Below are 21,252 nucleotides of genomic sequence, written 5' to 3'. Positions count from 1 at the left end.
AGTATCCTCTTAATTAACCTATTCATAAGATGCTAAGACACCATGTTGGGGAATCTTTGTCAAAAATGTTGCTAACAAAACTACCAGTCACAACAATGAGTCACAGATTAATAGTGAACAATCAATTTGTACATGTGAACATGAGCTAGCTAGATGTTACATGTTTTTGATGTTATAAGAACGTACGCACAGCTAGCTATCATGTCAGGCTATCGCTTGCTGCTCAGTAATATGAAGACTTTAAAAAAGTGCTTGTCATCTTTAAATCCCTTGCAAGCTGATATAAAGGGTACCTCACTGGAAGTTTATGCGGAACAGAGGAAGTTGCAATGCGCAGACTACAGTTTTGAAAACGGTATAAAGAATAAATAGCCTAATGTATTATGTTCGTGAAACCGTGAGACTGCTGACAACAAAACTGAAAAAAGGTATCTCAGATTCTTCACACACTGAATGTTATATCTGTACTGTATGTGCCTGTTTTTACCTGTGGCCATGCTGACGGCGGGAGTCACCTCTGAGAAAAGAAATCGATACCTTTGCAGAAATGAGAGTCTGAACAAAGCCCTCTTGCTCATAGAACAATTTCTCTCAGTTTTCATGTAGACAGCGAGCATGAAGCGTTTAGGAGAGTTGTGCTTTTTACTGTTTCAACCCCCAAAATCAAACACCACCCTTTCTTTTTCACTCTGTCAAACTGTGACATGTTCCTTTCACCCGTAAACTGAAAAGAGAGGGTTGGGATTGTGTGGCAATGCGTGGATTGTGCCGGATCAAAGATGGTGGATAAATTACGAGATTGGAATGTTAGTTTACAACTTGAAGGAGACCGGTTTCCTTGTTGTGAAATTGTAGTCCATCTGAGAACTTTCTGAACAGGTAAAACAATCCTCATACAATGCCCCCACATATATCCGCCCAGAAACCACCCACCCATACCGTGGCTACTTCCTCATAGACGTTCCCCCATAGGACAGCACTGCATTTCTCCCCTTCAATATCATTTCCCATTGTCCTCCATTCACCAGCTCTCTGACCTATTCAAATTCATACAAATGCATTATTTAAAACCTAATTATAAAACCAGCCGGAGGAAAACACAATAAAAGGAATGGAACACACGCACACACACACACACACACACACACTTTAACCAGGACATCAGGGAACCCCTTAATTAATGCAATAAGTAAGTGTTGGTTGACCTTTAATGACCACAGTGAGTTAATACCTTTGTTTAATATCTCATTTGAAAGACAGCATCTCATATAGCAGTGTCCCCATCACTGCAGTGGGGTATCATTTTTTATTTTATTAAATTTTTTTATGTGGTCTGACGGATCTCCCCATACTGGCCCACCAACACCACTTTTAGCTGCAAGTTTTATTTTTCCAGGTCTCTCATCCAAGTACTAACAAAGCGCACACTTGCTTAGCTTCAGCTATTCAGCAGGTGCAGGGTGCACGGTGGTATGGATGCTGGCAAAAGGAGAAAGAAAAGTAGATTGGGAATTTGATTCTAAGTGCACTGAATTTGATGGTCTTGATCAAAAGAACTAGCATCTCCCAAAGCATTCTGACTTGGAGAAAGGCTTGTTTATGCAGTTCTGAACTGTCTGCCAAAAAAATGTTCCATATATTTCATGTTTTTGAGCTTTTCATATCATCCTGGAGCTTTAGATTTGTGGTCCATACTGATTCAAGGGTCTAAGTCCTTTTACCATTTTTTCTAACGTGCTTGTTATGAAGCTTTTGCATGTGCATCTTGGTTGGATGCACGACTCTCTTGGTTTTACTTCCGGTTTGCCAGAGATGTGCAACTTCCGTTTTCTGTTATTTTCTTTGAAAAGGCCACCAGTCAAATTGTTAGGTGGTAGACTAGCTCTGCAAACCCCTTTGTGTGACTTTAGAATGATTGATTACTTTGATCGACTTGTATATGACCATATATTTGACTTACAACTATCGCTGTAGCCCTATTGATTTGTTTACTGATTGGATTTTGTGTATGACCACTGCCTTTACGATTCCGTTTCCTGCCCAGTCACCTGCTTAATCGAATCAACTGTATGTCGCTCATCAGCTAAATGTACACCTCATGTAACACTCTTTGAATGACATTTCCATTCAGTTTCAAACTGAAAATGCAACCTAAACTACCGTTCAAAAGTTTCAGGTCACCTTGTCTTTTTCTGCTTTTTGAGATTTAATGTTTTATTTTCTCTATTTATAATCAAATAATTCATATGTGGTCAACACGCACATATTAATTATAAGAGGGTATTTTTATACATTTTGGTTTCACCATGTAGTAATTACAGCACTTTTTACCCCCATTACAAAGTTGAATTTTTTAAAATATAATGTCAAATAAAATAGTAATGTTTTGTATTTGGTTGCATAACCTTTGCATGCCATGACTTCCTGATGTCTGTGACCCATCAGCATCATCAGAGTTTGGATATCTTATTTTCAGGTTGTCCTGCAAGTGATACAAAAACTCTTTGCACCTCTAATGGAATTGGGAGGTGGAACTAGATTTATCTCCAGATTCAGTCCCCACTACATGTAAAAAGTGCTGTAATTACTACATGGTAAAACATGGTAATGCATAAAAATCTCCTTAATGAAAGCTTCATTGACCATGAATGAGTCACTTTGACCATGTATGAGTTGTTTGATTGCAAACAGATAAAATAAATAAATCAGAAAAAGACAAAGTGACCCCAAACTTTTTCATGATAGTGTACCTATTATTAATAAAGTGTTTGCACTTGTTCTGACATTACCTGCCTGTGTGTTTTCTTTTTGGTGGAGCCAAAGGTGTCCTTGATGTTAGCTATGAGGGCATGGCGGACAAACAATGATCTCCACACTTGGCCAGGAACAGAGAGATTTTGTAGCAGTCACCTTGTTTCTGATGCTGGAAGATTTGGAGGCATCACGCGTCTTTTGAGTCTTTTTCATAGTCTGTTCTTATTTTTTATTTTTTCGAGCAAATCTTTAACCTTTTTCATTCCAGCTTTTTTCTTTCTGAAATAAACAAAGGAAACTGATATACTGTTCATGTACTATTTGTATATAGATAATGAATGGAAACCACTACTTTTGTTACGCAATTTTCCTGTTGCATGCATAAACCTTATTTTGTCTTGCTAGCATAAATCTCTACCTTGTTTCCTTAGGCTGTTAGACAACTTGACTTTGTGGGTGTCCGGTGGCACAGTCAAGTCAAGTTTCTTTCTCTGCTTCTCTGCTGCGCTTTCCTCCAATAGGTTCTTGCTTCTTTTTTTCTTACTCCTCTGTCACTGTTTTGACCTTTACTTAGAGCTTGTGCCTCTGCTTCTCCAAATACATTGCCCTTCTTGCAGGATCTGCATCCCGCCGAGCCCTGTATCTACACTGTTTCTCAGCTGCAGACGTCTGTTTAAAATCATGGGCAAATTATAAAATGTGTTCATGAGGGAGAAAGGGATATACACTAGAATGTTTCAACTTGCAAATCTGCAATATCTAGTTAAATTAGTGAAATATCCCTTTAATCCTCATGATTCACACACTGTTTTGTTCATCATCACTATGACAAAATATACTGATCTATGACAATATTTGTCCAATGAAATCAACCCTGTGGTTGCCTTAAATGGCAGTTTTCAACCATTAAAGGAGTACAAGTGATGGGCCTACCTATAAGTGAGTCTAAAGCATTTTCATGTGCAGTATTTATTTAACTTAGACTACTTTAATAATGTATCTGCCTCACTGCATGATTGCTTCTGGAACAAAAAATGTAAACGCACGTAGGGGACCCCTAAACTGTCTCCACACCCCCTGTCCGAATACCCAAGCTCTGCCACTGGTCAATCTACTATGCAACACATCTTTTTAGGTTATATAGAAATGAACACTCTCCTGGTGAGCATAAAGATTTTGAGATCTTTTTTTGGATTGACAGGTTTGTCATTTATTTATTTATGTATTTATTTGTTATTATGTTATTACCTTCATGTACCATCATCGGCTTGTCCGTCCGTCAGTTGTCCGTCCGTCTGTCCCATTTTTGTGAATGCGATATCTCAGGAACACCTTGAGGGAATTTCTTCAGGTTTGGCACAAATGTCCACTCTGACTCAAGGATTAACTGATTACATTCTGGTGGTCAAAGGTCAGGGCTGCTGTGACATCACAAAATATGTTTTTGGCCATAACTCAAGAAGTCATAATTATAATAAAAATCATGACAAAATTTCATACAAATGTCTAATAGGATAAAATGTTCAGGATAAGCGGGATAGGAGAATGAATGAATGTCAAATGTAGCTGACAAAACAATCTGGGGTTATTTTGTTTGTTGATTGGTGATGTAATCATTAATTTATATTTTTGTGTTAGAATCTAGCAGTTTTGTTTGAATATTCTTCAATATAAAAAGATGGCGCAAATCTAATAAATTCATACAATGTTGTTTAAACATGTGCAATTTTATTTCAAAAATTTAAATAATCAAATATTTTTCTTGGGCTTAACATTCCATTACTCTGCCTTTATGTAAATATTCAAGTTGTAATGAGAAAAAATATTTTATTCAACATTTAAAGTAGTTTACATTATAGGTAACACCAATGACAAAGAAACGGCACATTCATTATTTCATGAAATGTATAAAAATAATCAAAATACAGGGATGTAATTGGCAACTTGACTGGTTGGCAGAGGCATATAACCATAAGGTGGTTATTTTGCTCTAGTTTGTTTGACAATGGGCAGTCACTTGGCTGTCCCTTAATTAGCTATCAAACTAAATTTCATATCTTGTCCCTGGGCAGGTGACAGTAATAGATAGTGTACCTCTTGCATGGCAGCCAATCACCGTTGGTGTGTGAGTGTGTGTATGAATGGGTGAATGAGAATGGTGCAATATAAATGCCAACCATTTAGCATTTAATGATGGTAAAATATAGTGTATAGCTCTAATGCACAGTAAATTATTTCATTACATAATTACAAGGATTTTGGTGACAGTAAATTGAGTGAAGTTGGTTGAGTTTTTACATAAATATGAACAGAAATAGTCACTAAGATGTAAAGCTATTCAGCAGCTATACTGACTGACTTGAGCCATTTGTCATTCATAAATGCACAAAATAAAATTCCTCATATGCCAGTGCTTCTCTACTGCACAAGAAATTTGCAGCAAGATTATGTTTGTACAATCTCTGATATTATCAGATATTTTTGTTTTTAAAATGCTTGTACTTATTTTAGAAGTGGATGATAAAGGTTGAAACCAAGTGACCACTCTAGAAACAAGAAAAAGTTAAAGGATTAGGAAAAAGTGGTATCATGTTGTATTACTTTATATAGTACTGTGCAGAAGTCTTAGGCACCCAAGACTTTATTATATATATGTTTATTTATTTCTGTGTATTAGTATAAAATAACACATCTGAGATTTGTGTATTTAATTTTTAAAAGTAGTATGTACTCTAAGCAATTGACTACTTCTTACATAAAAACTTGATCAAGGCTGTCTGAGATCAGAAGCAATGAGCCAACCAAAGTCTGCAGAAGAACTGTGGCAGGTTCTCCAATATGCTTGGAACAACCTCCCTGCTGATTGTTTTATAGAACTGCAGGACAGCATTGGCTATCTCAAAAAAGTGATGCAGTTTTAATGGCGAAGGTAGGTCACAAAAAATATTGTGACCTGTTTTTAACTATTCTGCCAAATTACTTAAGTGTAGTGTAAAATGTATAGTATGTTTATTTAGGACCTTTCATTATATTATTTTTTAAAGTATCTTATCTGTACAGAATGTTATACAGCTGCCTAAGACTTTTGCACAGTACTGTATTTTTAAAACAATTTTGCAGCATGTTGGTTGAAGGTGAAATTTAAAAGAATTGCCTCCTGAAGGGTCTGCTATGCAATTAAGAGAGCAGCACATTCTTATCCTACCATAATGAAACAGATAAAGGCTAAACTATTTTTTCATAAAGTGGAAATACTTTCAGTTAGTAAGCAATTTATTTCAAACTGAGGAGTGATTTACATTGACCTTTGTCTTTTGCAGGTACATGATTGTTCTTTTGATTGAGCAATAAATCATACAATTTTATTGTCAACCAGAGGCGGAACCTTGCACCACAAAGTGACATTTTAACTGGACAGTCGAGGGTCGATGATGTCTCTGTGTTTACCTGGTAGTGTTATTGTGATTAGATCATGGAATCCGTTCTGTAAAACCTGAAGAGCAGAGCGGCAGGGGCATCACTGCGTGACTCAACATGATCCTGCCCCTGAATGCTCAGCCCTGTACAGAACTGAAAATGGCCTCTCTGCTAGGCAACATTTCTTCACTCCTCAGCACATTTGATCATGCACCTGCTCTGTCGCCATGTTTCACACAAATTCCGCACCGCTGCCCCTGTAAGAGAAAAGCCAGGCGTGAGCCTCTGGGAATGTTTGGGCGTGTTGTGAGCTCTTTGGCTCCATTCAGATCCAAGACTATGGTGTGAGTTTTCAGCATTATTTACCTCCTGCATCCTAGGACATTACAAAGTGCTAATTCTTTTTAATTTTTTATATTACTCAGTTGCACTCATTCCCTTGTAATAACAGATTTTCTTTCCAGCAGCAGTAGTTTCATGAAAGGAGTTCCTATTGTAAATGCAGTGACTGGCGCAGATAGACCATTGGCAATGAAAGCTGAGAGTGTGAACATGCTGGGTAGCTCAGAGAGTGTGAACAGGCTGGGTAGCTCTGTGTGAGAGTGTGAACAGGCTGGGTAGCTCTGTCTGAGAGTGTGAACAGGCTGGGTAGTTCAGTCTGAGTGGGAACATGCTGGGTAGTTCAGTCTGAGTGGGAACATGCTGGGTGGCTCTGTCAGAGTGTGAACAGGTTGGGTAGCTCCGTCTGAGTGTGAACAGGCTGGGTAGCTCTGTCTGAGTGTGAACAGGCTGGGTAGCTCAGTGTGAGAGTGTGAACAGGCTGGGTAGCTCAGTCAGAGTGTGAACAGGCTGGGTAGCTCTGTCTGAGTGTGAACAGGCTGGGTAGCTCTGTCTGAATGTGAACAGGCTGGGTAGCTCTGTCTGAGTGTGAACAGGCTGGGTAGCTCTGTCTGAGTGTGAACAGGCTGGGTAGCTCTGTCAGAGTGTGAACAGGCTGGGTAGCTCTGTCTGAGTGTGAACAGGCTGGGTAGCTCTGTCTGAGTGTGAACAGGCAGGGTAGTTCAGTCAGAGGGTGTGAACAGGCTGGGTAGCTCTGTCTGAGTGTGAACAGGCTGGGTAGCTCAGTGTGAGTGTGTGAACAGGCTGGGTAGCTCAGACAGAGAGTGTGAACAGGCTGGGTAGCTCTGTCTGAGTGTGAACAGGCTGGGTAGCTCAGTGTGAGAGTGTGAACAGGCTGGGTAGCTCAGACAGAGAGTGTGAACAGGCTGGGTAGCTCTGTCTGAGTGTGAACAGGCTGGGTAGCTCTGTCTGAGTGTGAACAGGCTGGGTAGCTCTGTCTGAGTGTGAACAGGCTGGGTAGCTCTCTCTGAGTGTGAACAGGCTGGGTGGCTCTGTCTGAGTGTGAACAGGCTGGGTAGCTCAGTGTGAGAGTGTGAACAGGCTGGGTAGCTCAGTGTGAGAGTGTGAACAGGCTGGGTAGCTCTGTCTGAGTGTGAACAGGCTGGGTAGCTCTGTCTGAGTGTGAACAGGCTGGGTAGCTCTGTCTGAGTGTGAACAGGCTGGGTAGCTCTGTCTGAGTGAACAAAGTGTGTGTCATGCCAAACAACGCCCCTTAGCTGTGATAAATTTAAACAATGAATACTTTGGTTGTCAATTGTATCTATATAACCCATCCTATCTAGAATACACCGCATACATACGACCATGTCCCCCAGCAGTGACCCGCCTTCTCTATATACCATTGGCCATTGTGAGTTATTGCTTAGCTATACTTGAAAATGGCAAGCATTGCTGGCCTGCTCTTGCTGTTATGTTTTGTTATGCTATGTTATGTAATGTAAAACAGTTCAAAATGAGATTAAGAATACAACTTTAAAGTGCAATGCTAGATATTTAAAAAGATATTAAAACCTTTTTTTCCGAGTCCTTATACATACATGCAATGCACTGCTCTGCATTACAACCCCAGGGTACAATGTTGACAAGAGAGGTGAAAGAGATGTGACTGTATCTCATATTTATCTGGGTCATCCAAAACCAAGCATACAGTTAAAGAATTGTGCTTGGCTTCCTGCAAAATGTACACGCTTTCTTGTGCATATTACACCGGACATTTTCCATTTTTCTTGCCTAAGCCCTCACCAGCACTCAAGATCTGCAAACTCAATATTGTTTAACATCTGCCAAATGCTTACGCATCATCACCTCAGTTCCCTTCTCTGTCCTCATTTAACGCCCCCTTGCTAGAATTGGAAAGGTTTTCAGGAAAAGACTGCCTTCCATTTAGCAATCAGGAGGCTTATTGTTAGCTGAGGCTGAGAGCAAAGTGTTGGGAATGTGTTTTCTGATTTTGTGATGGGGCTAAAGCACTGATGTATAAATCAGATCAGACAGGACAAGACACCTTCCTGCAGTCACTCTGGCTAGACTTTCTTAAGTGTCCTCATTAATTTAGGTTGTACAGATATGTGACTGCTCAGAATTATTGAATCATAACATCACATACATTTTGAAAGAGACAGCTGTGTTGTGGATCAACTGCACGTAAATCAAACAAATTACCATTGATGTGTAACCAAATAAGTTTGGAAAGCACTGGGCTCTGGTATAGTTATGATAGTCTAAATACATTTTTGAACCCCTAATTCATTAAATGTTAGCAGGAACAGGAAACAGGACAATTAATCCAGGCACATGCTTCTTCCCAATTTCTTTATTGTTTATTTCATCATCAAAATTTTACAAAACATTTTGGGACGATAATATACTTAAGAGAAGAGCCTTGTTTCGCGTAGGACCAGGAGCCACAAAACCACTTTTTCAGTTCAATTTACAACAGAACAGAAAAACAACAGCAAAAACAAACAAGAAAGAAAACCCTGGGACATATTTTCATCCCAGTAACCCCACCCACTTTCTGTTGGCAGGAAGTAGAAAGATTAAATGAAAATGCAAGAATTGGTGATACAAAGAGAAAAATGGCTCAGATTAAAACTTGACTGAGGATTTTTTCCTCTTCCAGAGTTACAAAGAGATGTTTTGTTTTGAAACCATAACCATGAAGAACCCAAAGAAGCCAAAAGCTAGCACACAGACAGCTCACAATTGCACTTTTGAGTTTATTCCTTCTGTACCTACAGGTTCAGGGTCAAATGTGTAAAATATTATGCAAAAACCTACAACTGAAAAGTGTAACCAAACAACAAATCAACTTTTGTATTTTAAATCTGGGTAACATTCTCAAGTAGCCTACTGTTGCATTATTGCTTGCATGTAAACATGAAAATGTTCTCTCTGTTGATGAGACCAACAGCACTGCTTACTTCATACATAGGATGTGTATAAAAAAAGACACAATATCTCACAGTACCTGTTAAGATATTGTGAAAAAAGACACAATATCTCACAGTACCTGTTAAAGAAGCAAACCATGACTGCTATAAAAAGCTGGTTTCACCATTACAATTGATAATAATGCGGATGTTCGAGAGCATCTTTGAATATGGTAAACACAGCAGTTCTTGTATGACATTATTAAAACATGCATTGTTATTATGAGGAAAGCTCAGGCTGGATGGGCTGGCTGGATTGGCTGTTTTGAAACCATTTTCTGGAACATTCTAAAGCCATTTTTCCATTACTTATCCTGTTGCGAATTAGTGCCTGTATCACTATAACTTTGTAGTTTTGTTCCTCTGAACAGTTTTCCATTAATAGAATATGGTGGTAGCACATTAACTTGACCTACAGTAATGATGCCCTGCTGATGCACATCAATCTGAAATCATCAATGTTTGCTAATGAGTAATGTTATGAAAAGGTGCTATTTACTCATACAAATCTAACTTATTAGACCAAATGATAAGTTAACCAACAATTTCTAGGTAAACTACAAACAGTGTATGAACTATACTCGGCATAAAGGTACCAGCTGTACTTTTTAAAAATATCAAACGAACTCAGAAATGGCAGCGTCTCCTCTTTTGGCCAGTTACTCTTTAGTCATTTTTATCTAGGCTCTTTGAGGCTAGCTAAAATTGTTAGACTTCCTGACTCACACAAATAGCAGAATTCTGCTGAAGAGCGGCTTTCACAATACCTTTCTGATGTGCATTAATTTCATATATCATATCAATATCAATATCATTCTTTAATGGGAAAAGGGCTCAAGTCTGCTGTGTCACCATAGTTAAATGACATCATAATGAACCGATTATACAAATGTTCTGCATACATTATAGAAAAAAAAAAAGGAAATACTGCACAGTATGTGTCCACAGATCCACAGACAGAACTCATACTGTATACTGCACAGTATGTGTCCACAGATCCACGGACAGAACTCATACTGTATACTGCACAGTATGTGTCCACAGATCCACAGACAGAACTCATACTGTATACTGCACAGTATGTGTCCACAGATCCACAGACAGAACTCATACTGTATACTGCACAGTATGTGTCCACAGATCCACAGACAGAACTCATACTGTATACTGCACAGCATGTGTCCACAGATCCACAGACAGAACTCATACTGTATACTGCACACGTATCAAAAGTACATAAAATAGTGATCCACGATGAAAGCAGCACTTCAGAATGTCAGGCTGGTGAAATATACACACTCAGATCCCCAGAAACATACATCACCCCGAATGCAGTTTAGTGTAAGAGCCTTTATTCTCCCAGGGCCTGTACTATCTGCCCTCTCCAGGGTCTGTCTGACGGGCCGCTGCACGTGCGCACTAAAGGAAATGAAAAAAAATATGAAATTCTCTCCAAGGGACGGCCGTGATGACGCTTATTGGGGGACCATCAATCAATGTACCCGATGTTGACAGAGAGGAGGAGAAAGCAGGGACAGACTGGTCATGAAAAGGGTTGGTGAGAGTGAGGTTTCCTGGGGCAGGATTATGGGGCCGCTGCGGGGAGGGATGAGCTTTTGACATTTTCTTGGTGCGTTGGCAAAACCAAAATGTGCCGTGTCGGGGCCCAGGAACCCTACTGCTATGCCGCGATAATGTGCAAAGATGCAGGGATGCATGCGACTGCCAAAGAAAGATAATTGTTTTGTGAATTGACACTCAGCACCCTACCGTGCACGCTATGCATTTGTTTTTGTTTGTGAAAAGATGGCGGGATGCAATCACGCGGATTACCGCTGGATTCCATGTAGTCTTTTTATTTGGGGGTGTTGCACACGCAGACATGTGCGCACGCACCCACGCATGCAGTCACACACACGCATGCATGTACATACACACGCATGCACAAATGCATGCAAACACGCACACACACACACACTCACACATGTATCGTGGCCAAAGTACATGAAGCAGTGGGTTGGGACAGGCGATGCTATATGGTGAGAGAGGGGTGTTTGACCACTGACCTTTATTATCTTAGCTGATTTGTATGTGATTCCCTTTTTAAAGTCTCTGCTGAGCATTAATGTTTCCTTTCTTCTTCTTGCAGGGGCTAGTTACAGTACAAGGCTGGACTAATCTTTACACGTAAGCACAGAAACCAACGGAAGATAAATAAGAATTCATTAAAAATAAAAAAACACTGAATTGCGCGTTAACATATCTGTAAAAAAGATTTGTTTTATACACAAAGAACAAAATAAGTTTCCTCTTGTTATTTTGAGAATGGCAAAAAATCCCTTCATCCATACCTAGCTATGTCTCTTCCACTTGAAATTCAATTTCACTTGAAATTTATGTTTGGCAAAATCTGAACTTGTAGACACAGTAGCATGAAAAGTACAGATGTTTTCATCTTACACCTTTGGGGAATACAAATGTTTCTTTAGTGCCATGTACAATTTTTTAAAATATTTGTTCATGTTTTACATTTTTATGGTTCAGACTGCTTTAGAACATCCCTTAGTGGCATGGGAAAAGCAGAACAATAAACACAAATAACACACACCCTCAAAACAAACCTTTTCAGCGCTTTTTGTTCTGAAATTTAACAAACTGCTTTCCGAATTTCAAAGCTCCAGCAATTTTTCAATATTTAAAAAAATACCAATAAAAGTAATTCTCAATTGAAAGTGAAAATAATGTCACAGACAAAATATAATGATGAGGAACTGCATTTTTACAAATGTAATTCATATTTATATTCAATTAAAAAAGACCCACATTCAATCTACGCTGAAAAATATTTTCACCTTTCAGCGCAAAGTTAATACACCTAAAACAAACAAAAAAAGGGAAAGCTGCTCTTAGTTAAATCCAACTGTTGTTACTTTTTGTTTACACATGAAGCATTTCAGACCTTAGCTGTACCTTTTGGTACCTTTACCTTTACCTATAGACTTTGCAATGAACTATAGGAGCTTGAAGGAAGGGATATGAGCAAAAGGCTGTGCACACTCATTTTCAAGAGAAAGTGTCACACATTGTATTGACATGGCAGATTTCTTGATTGATGAGTCCTGGCAGGTGTATGGATGGTTGGTGTAGAAATGACAAGTAGCTAAGCAGATAAATGCTGATGCACACATACTTTTTGTATTAAGCAGTAGTGGAGTCCTTTTGAGCCACAACATTGGGAGTAAGTGCTATGATGTCAAAGAGACTATCACAGATATTGTGGTCTGGCTTTTTTAATGTTTTCGGCCATTTTTGCACGTTGTATTGAATTTGGTCCTATGTTTCAATGAATTATGAGTTATACTGTATTTGGTTATGGATTTTTGGTTCCATTCTGTGCCCCCCCTCCCCTCCCCAACCCTCCAAAAAAAAAAAGAAGAAGTAATGTCATGCCACTCAATGGCGTGAGAAAACTTTGAATTGTGTTAACCTCCGCATGTAGGGATGTGGAAAAAATTTGAAATCCAGGAACAATAAATACAGAGAAAACAGAAACAAAGTTATTTGCCATTACATCAGCAAGCCAATTATGCAATATAACACACCTCTCTCCATTCAGGCTCATCTGTGTTTAAGATAAGGCTCCTCTTCTTGGTCACAAATGTGTATCAGAAGAAGCAAAGACATATATTGTTTTGTTTTTTTTTCTTTAATTTCTCTATTTACAACATAAACAAGTCCTATAAGATTCAATGTCGGTGTCCAAATAAGGATTCGGAAACGTGAGTGGAGCAGGGCTGTGTGTGTGTGTGTGTGGGGGGGGGGGGTTCAGAAAGCTTGGTCCCCAGTCTTCAGCGCACAGACGGGAGGAAGAGTCTTACTGTAGCTGTTTCTGGCAGCCAGCCACAGGGGGTCCTCTGTGTACCTGTCAAATGGTACCTGTTAAATGGTTCTCTGTGTACATGTCCGTCCTATTAAACGCTTCGCTGGGGGCATTCCTCTAGCTGCTCATGGGGCCCAGAGAGGTGGTCCCCTGGGGAGAGGTTCAGCCCTGGCTTTGAGGCCCTGGTCCACAGCCCCTGACCGGCCTCCATTATCGCTGCTCTGAAGACGTTAAAGGGGGGGTGGAGGTGGGTTTTGCTTCCTCTGGCATTTCAGCAGCAAGCAGTTGGCTGGATAATTGGGCGTGAGCTATCCTGAGCAGGGGCATTTTAGCAGTCCAGTGTGGGTATGTCATCTGTGTAATATCTCCATAATGATACTGCCTGCTTGTCTTTCATCAATGAAATCAAAATCAAAGGAGGACATGGCGATACCAGAGGACTGCTGGTAGATTTCCTGCCCATCAGCTCATTTTGGTTGTAAGTAGCTGGCAGCTTTAGGTTGCATTTGCTCTATGATTTTGCCGTTTGCTCTGAGTGATAACAGACTCTCAGAACTCCCCCTGGTGGTCATTTACGGTAATGTAGTTATGCGGCTCATGTCTGGTTTTTCTAAAAAATATTTTTAAGGATTTTACATGAAATGTACAACCCTATAAATTAGAGATACACATGCATCGCTCTGCCCACATATTTCATATTAAAATAGATTCTGTGTTTGTTTTTGCTCCTTGGTGTTTATGCAAGAAGGATGTAGAGGAAAAAAAGATGCTGATATTTCCGGGCCTTTCCCTGTGTCACACTAACTGTTGGTATGTCAAAGGGCCTTTTGTGCACACTCTGCGTCTCCATTAAATACAATTACACAAATATACTGACAGAAAGACACTTAGTCATGAGGCTAGTTTTAAAAGCCCTCAGGCACCAGGACAGAAGCAGTTTGGGAGATGGGAACTCTTCATACCTCCTTTAGAAAAACACAGCTGTCAGAGGAGATTGCACTCCCGCATATCTGCTCACTTTAGGGACCGTCCACAAATTTAAACAGTGACTAATGACTAAGTAGACCTTCTGCTGTGAGTGACTGATAAACTCATCCCCATTCTCAAATTCTCAAGAAATACATACCGTATGACAAGAACTTACAAATAAGGAGAGAAAAAAACCCATAACGTACATTTAAAAGAATACTTGGGGGGGTCTTTGGTAAGACGTTGTCACATTAACAGAACTCGCAATAAGAAAGTCGGTAGTACGTGTAAAGATTCATATAAAGCAATCAAACAAAGTACAAACAAGCAGATTAAGTATGTACTGTACCTCATCATTACTCAGTCTGGACAGCTCACCCCTGACGACCAAATTATGGTTCACGTATGATGGCGTGTGGGGCCACCGACTTAGAAACAGCAGTGAGAAACTGAGCATAAATGTGTTCCGCCATGACGATTCTTAAGCCCGTTTTCATATTTTTCCCGTCTTTACTTTTTCCTCTTTATTGCACATTCTGTTCATCTGGTGATGGGGGGGTAAGTGGCACCATTAATCGCGCTGGTCAGGAGCTCCCGCGTTGCCCAATTGCCCCCGTACCTCGTGTCCCACGGGAGGGAGGTGACCTCCCCGTCTGCTTTTCGAACAAAAACCAAAGAGTGAAGAAAATAAAGAGAGAGCGGTAAATAAACCACGCGCCCCTGGTGGAGATTCTCACGCTTTCACGTGTCCTGGTGGTCTGAGGAATAGAGTCGGGGCTCCACAGCTCAGGCCTGCGGCCCCTCCCTCAGCCTCCCTCAAAGGCCCAAAGCGGCTTAAAGCGGGGAAAGTCCGTTTGGCCTCCCGCCCTCTTATCGTACCGCCGTCGGCCAGGGCTAGCGCCCGAAAGTAAGCATGGACCGTTCGGCGGGGGGGAAGCCGGGGTCCGGCCCCTCCCCCACAGGCGTGGCAGCAGGTGTGGTCCGTGGGTTGCAGAGAGAGGCTGTGGGAGCGGTCGGGATGGCCACCGTCTGGATAGAGCCAGCGTCCCGCGACCCCAGTTCCTCCAGGCGTTCCAGGCCCTGGGGCGGGCCCTCGTAGCCCATGTTGAGGTGCAGGGATTGGTGAGCCTGGCAGTAGTCCACTATGGGCTGGTCATATCTGTAGAACGTCAGGGCACTCACCTGATGCGGGACCTATAGGAGAGATCGAGAGAGAGAGATTTTATATTTTTATGTCCCCTTCATTTAAACATTGGTCTGGGTATTTACAGAAATAAATACACAATTTCCTTCAAACCATAACAATGTTTATAAAAATAGATGGGAAGGGACAAAACACCAAAAATGAGAACCAAATAAAACACACATTAAAACCAATTAATTACTATAAACCAGTCAAAAACTGATCTCCACTAAGACAAAGGTAGACCAATAGTATAATGAAAACACAATAGAGAGAGAGAGCAGACAAACGGGTTAGAGCACCAGTCTCAAATCTGTTTTTTTTTCCTTCGGAAAATGTATGTTCTCTAAGCTTCACTCAGCTGCGACCGTACGCCCGCTAAAACTTTTTTGGAGTGGGGGAAAAAAAAGAATCATGGATTATTAATAATACATTTTGAATTAAGATGAAAATCAATAATTTATGAAGTTAAAAGAAAAAATATAATTGAATTTCTCTTTTCTATACCTGCCTCATCGCCCCAGTGTTCCCCTGGCAAGCCTAGCAGCTGTTCTGCTGAAGACTCTCAAAAAGCACAAAGAAAATCGCTTCATTTCTACACCTGGCTGACAGAAGCCAGATATATTTGACACACCCGTCATTGTGACCTAAGCGTGTTCCTGGGTTACCCGTGGCTGTTACAGCACACCCCTGAAACACTCACTTCAGCTCCTCAAGCAGCCCTGCTCCACAGAGAACCTTCACAGTCCCCACAAGGAGCCTCAACCACTGTACCGCTGTCAGATATGCAGTAGATACTACAATAATTGTTCCTCCTGAATATTTCTTCTATTGAGTTCAACAGGAAAAATTTGTCAGGAGAATCAATTCTTGTAGTATCTACTGCATATCTGGCAGCAATATGATGGTTCGAGGCTTATTTGATTCCTTAGACCCTTGATGACTTAAAGGCATTTAGCCAAAAAATGTGATCCATACTGTATCAGCATAATTTACAGCTGAATATAGTCCCAACCCCCAAATCCCATTTAGGTCCATTCAAATGCGCACAGGTGTCGCATCGCTTGTAGGACATCTTATACTGAAAATAAGATATCCAGACTCGGATGTTGTTGATGGGTCAGAGACATCAAGACGTCATGGCATGGAAAGGATAGGCAACCAAATATAAAACATGATCCTTTTATCTGAAGTTATGTGAATTTGTCTCAAACATAAAAATGGGAAACTACGTGAAAAAAGTACTGTAATTACTACATGGTGAAGCCAAAATGCATAAGAAGAGTCTGCACTCCACGTATTAATTATTTGATTTCAGAAAGAGAACATAAAATATGAAATCAGAGAAAGACAAGGTGACCCCAATCTTTTGATCGGTTGTGTATGTGGGGGGAGGTTTTTTCTTGGGTGTGGGACTTGGTAGGTGCTAAACCTTTTTGTGAGTTTTTTCCTTGCGTGTGGGATTGCGTAGGTGCTAAAGCTTTTTCATTTTTACGTGTACGTGACTGTAGGTGGTAAAAGCGTGTTTTTTTCCTTTTTTGTCCTTGCGTGTGGGACTGCATGCTTTTTTTGGGATTTTGTCCTTGCTCGTGGCACTGTACTTTTCTGGGTTTGTTTCCCTTGTGTGTTGGACTATGTAGCCGCTAAAGTTTTTTTTTTTTTTGGGACTGTAGGTGGTAAAGGTTTTTGTGTTTCTTTTTTCTTTTTCCATGCTTGTGGGGCTGTGTAGGTGCCAGTGGCGGAGGTATAGGCAGTTCAGCATATAGGGGTCTGGAGCATGGGGGAGCCTGTGACGATGATCTTTATGCACCCTTAATAGGATTCAAAATCTTTCTAGCAGGCCCTTAGCAACCTTTGGAGTATTACTTGATATGACGGACAGTGCGAGAAACAAATCTACTTCCTGGTGGTTTATATTTTAGAAGTATATGGTGTGAAAAATGACAATTCCGGACATTTTGTTTTACTATTGTGCAAATAACATCCTCTTGTGGAGATTACTGGGAAAACATTAAACCAATCAAAAGTAAAAATATAATTGGAGCTATGGTTAGCATAGTCAGCTAGCTTGCTGGCCTCAGTCAGATCACCTTTACTTAGCTAGTGCTATGGGGTAGTTGAAATTTAGCACACAAAAGCGGGAGTCAGAAGAGGAAAGCGAAAAAGAAGAAGAGCAGGCGAGGGCAAAACTGCCAAAATTAGACAGGTTTCTGATTGCGTCGGGTGGTGGTGATGATAACCCCTGCTGCAGCAGTGAGGAACAGAACTAAGACGGGGCCCATGCTGGAGATTTTTTAATATCCAAAATGTAAAGAAAATTAACCTTCACGTGTGCTTTATTCACATATACGAGGGTATGTTTTATAAAGCATGCCCAAGGTGTCAAAAAAAAAAAAGGTTACACACCCTAATGAACCTGTATCACATTTAAAATGGAACTCTATTTCAAAATGAGATTTTACACACATCTGAATATTCTGCTATGCGAATGCAGCGACATTCCTAAACTGTCCGTTGCCAGAATATGACACATAATACCTTGCTGGAAAGAGTAGGAAACCACCTACAAGAAGTGTGCCATGTTTAACATTAGTTCAGTACTGAAATTACTTAACAATGCATTTACACAACAATAACAAGTAGTCCAAAACAAAATTTGCTTAGGTCTATTTCCGGCAAAAACATAGTTCAGCGGATTAAGAAATATCATTCATCGTTCATAAATCAGTTGTAGCTTCATATCCAGGTGGCATATTTGGTTCCATAAATATGTCTGTCTCAAATAATTTTCAAAACAAACTTGTATTTCTACCAAACTGGAAATATGTCGGCCAGATGTGGAATAAAAGTCAGCTAAGGAAAAAAAAAAGAAAAGTGTTTATTCATGCAACTTCTGAATTGTATATTTTTGTTCTTATATTGGAACCTGATTTTTTTACATAGAGAAATGGATTGTTAGCATATTGTCTGAGGTCATGATTATAAACCCGTAAGTGTGACTTGGAGGCGCATGCTGTTTTATTGCCCTGCATTCCAATACCATTCTAAACTGCTGTTCTGCTGTTCTAGCTGTTTTTTTTTTTTTTTTACAATCTGTCATCTCCGTTTTGCCGTTTTATTACATTGCAGTTTTTTGTATGTGAACAAAACAATAATTTGAGACGTCAACATCTCAGCGACAAGGGGACAGAGTGGATGGGGTTTGGGAACAGAATGGGACTAGAGAGATTTGAAAATAACAGAGCTAGGAATTTGGACCTGTAGAGCTTGGTGGATGATTTTGCAGACCACAAGTTGAGTGAGCAGCATTTTAGTTTTTTAATCGTTAAGCCATTGTTAGTCAGAAAGAGTCATGTAATATTGTGATGTTGTCTCCGATCTGTTAGTAACATTACTGCCATCTGTTTGGAGGACTGGCTAGCACTTTGTGCTTTGTCTACTGTCTATGGTGTATGCGCACTGCAGGTGTGTGTGGGCAATGTTATTGAAGGGGAGGGGGGCCCGGAGTATAACTTGCACCGGGGCCTAGCAGGTCTTAGGTGCTAATGCTTTTTGGCATTTCTTTCCTTGCGTGTTGGACTGTGCGGCTTGTAAAGCTTTTTTGTGGAATTCCCCGCCCCCCACCCGTACACAGAGACACACAAAAAAACAGAAGGGCCTTTCCTGGGCTCAGCACAGCAGCAATCAGCAGTAATATAACGCTCTTGAGTACATGTACAAACACACACACTCACACATGTACAGCCACACATACACACAAGCATGCACACATATACAGACACACACTCACACACACACAAATGCATGCATGCACACACGCACATACATGTACAAACACACACACTCACACACGTACAGAAACACACATGCATGGGCACACACAGAGACATACAGACTCACACACACACACACACCACAAATGCATGCATGCACACGTGTGCACATACAGACACGTATGCTTACATGCACGCACACACACAAATGCAAGCATGCACACATATACAGACACACACACACCCGCACACACAAATGCATGCATTTAAATACACAAGCACACAGTTCCAATAGGGAACCAACCAATTATTATCAACCAACCAACAAGAAACAACCGAAATAATGTGATAATATTCATTATAATAGTATAATTTTAACTATTATAATCTATAATATTTTATACTCTGAGCTAGACAATACTCAAGTATAATAGTCCAGTGGCTATGTTGCTTGACTGGGACCCGGAAGGTTGGTGGTCCAAGCCCCTCTGTAGCCACAATAAGCAGCTGTTGGGCCTTTGAGCAAGGCCCTTAACCCCACATTGCTCCAGAGGGGATTGGCCCCTGCTTAGTCAAATCATCTGTAACTAGCTTTGAATCAAAGCTTCAGCTAAATAACTGCAATGTAATGAGGGGAATATGGCCCCCTTGGGTCAAAAAAATATCTCCCAGCACTTTGCACTGACATTCACTGGAGCTGAATATGTATTGCTGTCAAATGTGCTCAACTTTCCTTTCTGAAAATGAACCACTTAGTAAAGTTTTGACAGTTTGCTTTGATCTCTGGCCTGACTGCAATTAAACATCTGACAGTTGCAATCAGTAGAACTTATCAGATCACTGATGGGCATAGATGTGTTCCTGGTCAAAGTATCGAAATGAAGGGAATATATTCACAAGAATAGAAACAGCGTGAGAAGAATATAAATTCATTCGTAGAAATTTTTTTTACTGTACGAGTAAAAAAAACGTTCCGATGCATTATTCCTCATTCAGGGCAGCCTTTAGCGTAGTGGATAAGGTACATGACCGGACCAGGAAGGTTTGTGGTTGAAGCCCTGGTGTAGCCACGATAACATCGGCAAGGCTGCTGAGCTCTTGAGCAAGGCCCTGAACCCCACATTCCTCCAGTAGAGATTTTCCCATTTCGTCTAATCAACTGTAAGCAGCTTTGGATTAAAAACAACAGCTGAATAAGAAATTACTCTTGTTTTGGCTTTTCTTAAATAGCTTTTTGAGATGCAGAACTTCCTGGAAATGTTTGTGCGTGCGAGTGAAACCGCTGGATCGGACGCTCATGTGCATTTCCTTGATTTAAGCGATTGTAGGCCCCGATTCCATTAAGTCCCGGCTGTTTGTCATTATAACGGCAGGCGGAAGTCTCTGGAGTCACCCTCGGATACGCAGGATCCTCGCTCCGCTGCCTCTCGTTAATTAAGCGTGATTAACTCCCGACTGTTTGCGCGAGTCAGTGAGTACGGTACATTTCATTTCGGCGGAGGGGATATCAAATCGCACCCCCCCAGGAGGATCCGAAGTCAAGGCCCACGCGTGTCTCTGCCCCGGCTGCTGAGCTTCCTGTTTCCAATCTGGGTTTTAACCCCAATTTCCGTTTCTCAATGTGGAATCTGTGATTGTATCTGGAGACGGAGGGGTGCCGCCAGGGATTTTGGACCCTGTGAAAAGTTCTCGCATTCGGCCCCGCCACCCCGTCTCTGCAAAATTACAGTACCCACATCTCTAGACCCCAATAATCAACCCTTTCGACACTAAATGACTTCCTTTGCAGGCCTGCGCCTGTCTTGCCGAAATAATGTTATTTATCCTATTCTGTAATATTTTTTGGAGGGGGCCCTGCCAGTCAAGGCCCTTGGGATTATCCTAGCCCCCATTGCGGAGCTGTGGTGGTGGTGGGTCCTGATGCTGCATCATCGTCTGCCAATC

The 21,252-nt window shown here is 40.8% G+C and overlaps 1 protein-coding gene across 1 annotated transcript in view; it reads right to left on the bottom strand.

The window, feature by feature from the left end:
- Positions 1-15,246: 15,246 nt before the first annotated feature.
- Positions 15,247-21,252, bottom strand: part of LOC133141503 (leucine-rich repeat transmembrane neuronal protein 4-like) — a 134,734-nt gene continuing 128,728 nt past the window's right edge. Inside the window, exon 3 of the mRNA XM_061262073.1 lies at positions 15,247-15,546. Coding sequence (XP_061118057.1) covers positions 15,247-15,546 — 300 coding nt within the window. The remainder of the gene's footprint in view (positions 15,547-21,252) is intronic.

Source organism: Conger conger, chromosome 12 (assembly GCF_963514075.1).
Source record: "Conger conger chromosome 12, fConCon1.1, whole genome shotgun sequence".
Taxonomy (NCBI): Eukaryota; Metazoa; Chordata; class Actinopteri; order Anguilliformes; family Congridae; genus Conger; species Conger conger.
Note: the sequence above shows the minus strand (reverse complement) of the source record. Positions and strands in the feature narration are given on the sequence as shown.